Source organism: Elephantulus edwardii, unplaced genomic scaffold, assembly GCF_000299155.1.
Source record: "Elephantulus edwardii isolate Elephantulus edwardi_28Jun2011 unplaced genomic scaffold, EleEdw1.0 scaffold00098, whole genome shotgun sequence".
NCBI lineage: Eukaryota > Metazoa > Chordata > Mammalia > Macroscelidea > Macroscelididae > Elephantulus > Elephantulus edwardii.
In genome coordinates this window covers 9,670,866-9,679,312 of record NW_006399848.1, presented here as the reverse complement: position 1 = coordinate 9,679,312, position 8,447 = coordinate 9,670,866, and the positions used below count along the sequence as shown (strand labels likewise).

At 37.5% G+C, this 8,447-nt stretch overlaps 1 protein-coding gene across 1 annotated transcript in view; it reads right to left on the bottom strand.

Annotated features, from left to right (window-relative positions):
• CASD1 (CAS1 domain containing 1) overlaps positions 1 to 8,447 on the bottom strand; it is a 96,945-nt gene that overhangs the window by 42,485 nt on the left and 46,013 nt on the right. The window contains exons 5-8 of the mRNA XM_006891476.1: positions 7,795 to 7,857; positions 3,314 to 3,358; positions 2,735 to 2,858; positions 537 to 751 (exon numbers count right to left, since the gene is read on the bottom strand). Coding sequence (XP_006891538.1) covers positions 537 to 751; positions 2,735 to 2,858; positions 3,314 to 3,358; positions 7,795 to 7,857 — 447 coding nt within the window. The remainder of the gene's footprint in view (positions 1 to 536; positions 752 to 2,734; positions 2,859 to 3,313; positions 3,359 to 7,794; positions 7,858 to 8,447) is intronic.

The window sequence follows — 8,447 nt, the reverse complement described above, 5'->3', positions numbered from 1 at the left end:
CCCGGCCCTTCCCCCAGTTCTCTCTTCTCTTTGCAAAGTGAAAGAAAAATTCCTTCATTGGTATACAATCCCCTCGCACCCCCACCCGTAGCCCCACGCCAAGTATACTCCACTCTGCAACCTTTATTCCGGACTCTTATGATAATCATAATACACTATAATATCTCAGTCACAAAAGGACAAACACTGTATAGTGCCACTGCTATAGAATGGGACCGACATCAGGGTTGGGGTAAGAATGAGAAAAACTGGATAAATTATGTATACTTCATTGAAACGGATGAGGGAAAGAACAGTTTAAATTTTTCAATTCTTATACAATAAATAATCTAAGTAACAAAAAGCAAGATAACTTCCACATCTTTAGACACAGTAATTAAGAATGCAATAAAGTTAACTATTAACAACTATGTTTTATTGACTAATAGTTCTATCCAATTTGATCGCTTATTCTCTCAACTATGTTTTATTAACTAATAGTTCTATCCAATTTGATCACTTATTTTCTATCTACTGAGATATGGGAGAATTCTTACAGTTTCTCTGCTTGACTCAGGAAGATGTAAGCCATCCAAAGACTCCATGATGGTTTCTTGAGCAATTAATTTGGAAACACTGAACATCTTAACATTTGACTTAGAGTTTCTGGTGCTACTATTCAAAATACTGACTGCAGCTTCATTGTAGGCATCTATCTTTTCATTGGTGATCATTTTCCTATTTTCACTTAGCAGATCTTCATAAACAGGATCTACACAAGAGACATTATTAACAGCACATTTTAAAAATTCCTACTGGTAGAAATTGTGATTATAAAACTTTACCTATACCTTGTTTTACATTTTGGGTTTTTTTTAAATTAAATTTTATTAATTTTAATGAACATTTACAGAGATTGTGGGTTTTCATTCATTCATTTTGTTCTTAAAGTCTAGATAGTTTCAAGCATCTAGTAATTCATTTTTCCAAAAGTTGGTACACATTTTCAGTAGCTAATATTTAAGTCAATTTATGTCCATGAATCTTTAATTAAGTCAGTATAAAAGTTTAAAAGCTTCGCTCCCGGGTTTCGTCACCAAAAAAAAAAGTTTAAAAGCCTTTTATTTTAAAAAGCCTTTTATTGCTCCTTTCTCTTTTAAACATAGCTTTGCAAAAGCAGTTTTATGTTCTAAAGTGTTTTTTTTTTAAGTTTAAAACTTTTGGACACTGCATTATACTTAATAATAATAAATAACAGTCAATAGAAGACTTGTCTAGTTAAGATTAATCTTTTCTTCCCCCTACTGCTTTATCTTGTAAACGTTACTAGTCCAATTAGAAAGCAGCATTACTAAGGATCAAGGTCTATGTATTATCTTATTATTTACTGTAAGTAATGTAAATTTTAACTTTTTCTTATATTATTAAAAGCAAAAACAACAATGAGTCTGTAAATAAAACAGAATTTTGAGACAGATTATAACCATACCTTGTACAGAGTTAAGAGTTTAATTAAAACAGTTTTCCTAGTCATTTCATGACTTTGTCTTATGGATGGGTGGGAATATGCTAATAGGACACGTTAGCCTATCCACAAGTGGATTTTGGCTATCTCATCAATTCAGAAGGAGACTGGATAGTCATCTCACCAATGCACTCACCATTAATTTGAGCCTCGCCATTAAATTGAGTGGATCCAGAGGCAGAAAAAGATCTTCCATCAGCACAGAATTAAAGAATGCAACTCATCCTTCAGGATGACAGACAGTCTGGGGGAGGGGAGACATGGGAGCAGCAGGCACAGTGGAGAACCAGAGACCTGAGGTGAGATGGTACCTTAGGACTTTTATACCACTGGACCAGAGCTAAGAGTCTTTTGCTTAAGCTTGTTGAAGGACTGGGGAGGGAAGAACCACAACTGGCAGGACTAAGAACTTCACAACACTGGCCTAAAGCTGTGAGGCTCAAGGCTGAGGTGCCTGGGAGCACATTCTGAAAGCCTGTCCTGTCTGTATTCTTCTAATTTGGAGATTATAATCTGTGACTTTTCCAACATGGTTCTTTGTGGTCTGTTAGCTACCACATTGGACTGTGGACCCAGGTATGACCGTTCCAACGTGACCCTTGCTCTTTTTACAACCTTTTATTTTACTCAGTTTGATCAACTTGGAAATAATGTTTCCTACAAACAAATTACTAAAATACCCAGGGCATTTCATACTGTGCTAGGTGTTAAATAAAGCCATTCAATAAATTTCTCAAATGAGTAAACCTAATGTATGTATCCTATTAAAGAATTCCCTTACCAAGTATAAGCTAGATTTAACGAACTGAAATGCATTATGAATTCCTGTACAGTCACTTGTAGTGATTCCAATACTATAAGACATATTAATATTTTTTAACCTATTTCCCAATTAAAATACACTAAATTTGTGAGAAATAGAAAATCTGAGGTAAATGATCTCATTTGCCTTTTGAATTCTTTATTATGTTCTATAGTCATTTCTGTCTGTAGAGGCTTCTTGCAGGAGTTTTAATTTATTTATTTTTTTTACTTATTTGTTAGTCTCTCTGTTTCACATACACATGCACCAAAAAAAAGCAAATACTTCAAGTTCATTGCATTCTTGCAAAGCTTATTTCAAAATTTATTATTACAAAATAGTAGTTGTTCCTGGAAATAGGAGATAATATAAACCTATACTTCAAAATGTATTTTTAAAATGACATTTCTTCATTATTCATTTCTTACCTTGTAATACCCAATAAACATCACTAGTCTTTGCCAATTTTTCTAAAAGTGGTGCTATGGAGGTGATGTTCATTTTATATTGGGAAAGTGCTTCACTGCTACCATTATGAATCTTGATAGACCACTAAGAATAAGTAAAAATTAATAATTATGTATTTGTAACAGATAAATTAAATAATCTACTTTCCAGTTACAAAGTTAATTATTTTATAGTAATTAACAGTTTTATTCAAAGTTAAAACAAAATCTGAATAAAGGTGATCAAATTACTTCCATGAAATATAAAGGAAAACAAAAGCTGCTATAAAATTATACTTCTAAATGTAGAACATTCAAGAAAAATAGTTTTAGAGGTAATACCAATATTTAACACCATATTTCCTAAATTTACCTAAATCTATATTAGACTTTAATCAGTCAAATTAATTATAAGAGTAAAATATAAGTACAACAAAAAAAAATATAAGTACAACCAAGAATTATACTTAAGCATAGTAAATACTTTTAAAAACAATACTTTATACACCCTTAATATAAAACCAATATCACCACATATGGATATATCTAGTAGTAACTTACTGTGGCAGCTCCTGCTACAATTACATGAGGCTTTGAAACAGAATCCTATTCAAAAAAAAAAAAAAAGCAAACTTTGAAATTATGTAATATTCCCTTAAGGGAATAAATACAGATAACATGATTTATTTTAATTAACAGAGTTCTCTCTGAATATGTTTCATTTTTCTCAAGTTTGTTCTTGGATCTTGTTATTAAAAGAAAGGTACTTAATGCCCCAAACCTTACAAGTTTATGAAAGATGACATGAGAAGGGTCTCTACTGCTGTATTAAAAAGAAAAACTGAGAAGTAGAGAACAGATGCAATTCATTTTAACTAGCCATAGCTTGTGTGTTGGTTTTCTACAAGGTGAAACCACACAATCAAAACTTGAAATCTACTTTTGATCTAACATTCTCAACTCAGAAACGCTTTATATATGCTGGTGTCATAAAAGTAAAACCAATCAATCAAACAAATAAAACCTGAAATCTGATTTCACAGTATGATGCAATGAGATTACTCTCAACTCTTAAGTTTTATTAAAACTCTTTAATTAAAAAACTCTACAGGTTAACTATGCCATCCAATTAAAATCAGAAGCATTAATGTAAATTTTAAATTTACTACAAAGTCAGTACCCTAGAGAAATTTAAAATATTTGGGGAAGCTAAGTTCAATATGTATTTGACCAAATAAACTGATAACTATTGTAATGGGGAGAAAGCTGATTATACATACCCAATTGCAAATTGTACTGTTAATGATATTTACCAATTACTCATATAAAGCAAAATAAAACCAAAGCCCCCAAACTCACTGCCTTCAAGTGGATTCTAACTCACAGTGACCCTTCATTGGAGTTTTTGAGAATGATGGAAAGAAATCTTTACAGGAGGAGACTGCCCACCTTACTCCTGTAGAGTAACTGGTGGATTGGAACTGCCAATCATTTGACTAGTAGCCCTATGTTTTGTGCATTTCTTAACAATATTGACTATATTTTATCTTAAATTATCTCTTTTAATTTCGATTCTTGCCTCTGTGTGGGGTAGATAGGAAAAGAAGTACCTTATGAAACAAGAAAACAAGACTCAGAAAGGGTTACTGAGTAGTGCTGAGACTTGGTAGGAAAGAAGGTAAGCCTGAAAGCTTTAAGTCCTGAAAGTTCCTCAAAGACTTGATTTACAATCACATGCACAGGGTTTCAAAGGCTGTAAATCTTTCCAAGATTTTTCTTTCTCATTTTTCTCCACGGAGTGGCTGGTGGTAGTTAGCAGCCAAATGTGTTAACCACCCCACCATCAGAGCTTCATCAATGGTTCTTGGGGTGTCAGAGCTCTTGGAAATTGGCTTTCCTAGTCATCATGTGAGTCCTTACTGGGGGGAAGAGGCATGGTCTCCAGCTACCTTAAATGCAGACATATGTTCTTGAAAAAGAACAACAACGGTAGGACCAACAAAGAGAATGCTTTCCACATTGTAAAAATCAGTGGTGGAGAGAGGGTGAAGAGACTGTGGCAAGGTGTAACCAGAGGAACCCTGTACACAGAACCAAAGTAAAAGGTTTTATTTGCTGGATAACTGAAGGAAAAACTGATGTGTAACTGTTCTGAGATGACGGTTTTTGTACAACTGAGGAAATCGGGGTGCATTTGTACCGCTGAACTGACCCTGAACTTTAAATAACTGAAGAATCATGCCTTGTTAATTTGGCTTGGGACTGCAGGACTAATCCTGGACTTGCACTGTGTGATATTTTTTGCCTCTCCAATACTCCAACCTACTTCCCTAGTAAGCCTTGCAACTGTGAGTCAAGTTGCAACCAAAAAAGAATCAGACCCAAGGATTGGTAAGAACAGCTGTAGGAGTATGTGAAGTGGCATATGTGACAATGTAGTTTATTTGCATGATGCTATAAATATTATTGATGGAGACAGTTCCCCTTTACGAAGTGGGCAGAAGTCGGACTCAGCGTTCCACATGTTTTCACTACTCCTTTTGCAGTTCTCCATTATCTCTGAAACAAACTCAACCCAAAATTATTTTATTTAGGAAATACATATTTAGAAGTAATAACAGTAATAAATGGATGTTGTTGTTGTTGTTGTTATGTGCCATCGAGTCACTTGTGACTCATAGCAACCCTATGTACAAGAGCTTTACGCCATTCTATCCTGTGCCAATCTTGCCGTCTCAAACTCACTCATTCCCACCACTCCACTCACAGAATCGATCCATCTCATCGAGGGTCTTCCTCTCCTGTGCCATCCCTCCACTCTCCCAAACATAATGTCCCTTTCCAAGGACCAGTCCCCCCTTGCAACATGCCCAAAGTATGAAGTTTCAGAATCCTTGACTCCAAGGAGCATTCTGGCTTCACTTTCTCCAGGACAAATCTGTTTGTTCTCCTAGCAGTCCATGGTATGTATTCAACACTCTTCTCCAGCACCAGAGCTCAAAGACATCCCTAGACACTGTCTAACTCTCCAATGCATAGCACATAATTGTGAAGACTATAGCCTGGATCAGGTGCACCTTAGTCTCCAGCCTGACATGACTGCTCTTCAGTACTCTTGAGAGTTGCCTCACAGCTGAATTTCCCAATACAATTCATCTCCTGATTTCCCGGCTGTAGTTACCAAAAGTGTAGACTGTGGAATGAAGTAAACTAAAACTGTTAACTATCTCAATCTCTTCACCATCCATACCGATGCTGCCAATAGGCTCAGTGGTGAGAATCTTTGTTTTCTTGATGTTGAAGACTGCAGTCCTTGACCTTCTGCAGCAAATGCTTCAGGTCCTCTTCAGTTTCAGGAAGCAGGGTTGTGTCATCAGCATAATGCAGGTTGTTGATGACTCTTCTACCAATCCTGATGCCACATAAAATAAATCCAAACCCCTAAAAATTTCTCAAATGTTATTTGTAATCTGGTAGCTCCTTACCTCATCTCTTAACAGGGCCCACAAAATGAAGCACATGAAATGAACAACCAAAATCAAACCTAACCAAGTTATGTGTATCTAGCTCCACCACACTAAAAATGCTGATTTCCTGAATAAGCTACACTCTTTCTCAAGAATCTTTGCACATACTGTTTACAACTTCTTTCATTGGAGGCTTTCATCTTTAAGATGTTGTTGTTGTTGTTGTTATGTGCCGTCGAGTCGTTTGCGACTCATAGCGAACCTAGGTACAACAGCCCTAAACTCTGCTCTGTCCTGTGCCAATCTCATTGTCTCTGACACTCCCATCCCGATTATCCCAGTCACTGAATCAATCCACCTCATAGAGGGTCTTCCCCTCCTGCGCTGTCCCTCTACTCTACCCAGCATGATGTCCCTCTCTAAAGACCTGTCTCTCCTTACAACATGTCCAAAGTATGTCAGGGGAAGCCCCAGAATCCTTGCCTCCAAGGAGCAGCCTGGTTTAACCCTCTCTAGGATGAATCTCTTTGTTTTCTTGGCAGTCCATGGTACATTCAATACTCTTCTCCAGCACCACAGCTCAAAGGCGTCAATTATCCTTCTATTCTCCCTAGTCATTGTCCAACTCATAGAAAAGAAAATAATATTGCATAATATTTTGCCACATGAGGGAGGAGAAGGGGCACAGACTCTCATAGCAGCTAGGATATGGGTTGGAGCAATACAAAAGGGAGGGGAAGCCAGAGTGAAACTGGTATGGAAGGGACCTAAATAATGGGTAATGGGTACCCACAGGGGGACTGAGGTTGAGGCAAAGGCAATCAGTGTCCTGAAGCAGTCCTATGCTTAAGGCCAGTGAGGAAAAAACACCCTAAATTTAGTCCTACTCCCAATCCTGAGGGGCAGTAAGGACAGGCTGGGTTGTGGTCAGAAGGAGCCATGTCAGCTGCCTGTACAGCCCTTTATGTCCTTGACTCCAATTCCTGGGCAGGACAAGCTATTTAGGCAAAGTAGGGTCAGCAGGCAAGTGGACAACATTAGGTACAGCCAAAGCAGGAAGCTGAATCTAGCCATCATAGCCTTTAAGGAAGCCTTAGTGTTGATTCTCATGGAAATGTACAGGAGCAAGGGTGCCCAATGACAGTTGAGGAAGGAGCCAGGCAGCACGCACTTCCCCTGTAGCACTCGGGTTCTCTTGGGTTTCTCCTCTCTATTATGTGACAGAACCAATACAGAACAACTTACTTACTATCAGGCAAGTGGAGATGAAGTACAGGACAGTAAGATAGATGACTAAGAGGAAGAAAATAAATACTCAAGGCTTTAAAAAATGTTGACTGCTCCAAACTTGAAAGATCTATATTTTCAAAAGAGAGCTTTGCTGGCTCAGTAGTAAGGAACTGGGCTGCCAACCCAAAGGTACACCATTCAAATACACCAACTGTTCTGCGGGAGAAAGAAAGTCCATCTACTTTTGCGTGATTTACTGCCTACGAAAATCCATGAGAAGGTCAGCTGTGTGTCAGTTCTGATTCGACGGTAACCAAGCATAACAACATATTTGCAAATACATACCTCAGTCCACATCTTGATACACTGCTTCATGGAACCATTAACTTCTGGGTGCCACAAAAAATCCTAAAGGAGAAATAAAATAAAAAGTCAAAGATATTGTTATATCCACCACTAATAACAGACTGTAATCTTGTCTCTTATAGAATGCTTTAAAAAAAATTCCACCTTGCTTAAGGTCTTTTCATCTCCTTCAGCAATTAAGTAATTCTTATAATAGTTTGCGCAATTACTTTTGCCTTCTTCTAAACCTAGCTCCAGAGCTCTGGTGGCCTTGTGGCAAGGAGATACATTGTCATCAAAAAGGGACACAGTTCAAATCCACTAGCTACTCTGTAAGAGAAAAATGGGCCATCTCTTCTTGTGTGATTTACTGTCTCCAAAAACCCTGGGGAGGTCTTTATGAGTTGGTTCCAACTCAACAGTACATATTGCTAAATGTTTAAGTATGATCTTACGACATTGTTGTTGTTATGTGTCGTCGAGTCGCCTATGACTCACAGCGACCCTATGTACAACAGCCCTAAACTCCGCTCTGTCCCATGCCAATCGCACCGTCTCTGACACTCCCATCCCAATTATCCCAGTCACTGAATCAATCCACCTCATAGAGGGCCTTCCTCTCCTGCGCTGTCCCCTCCACCCTCCCAAGCATG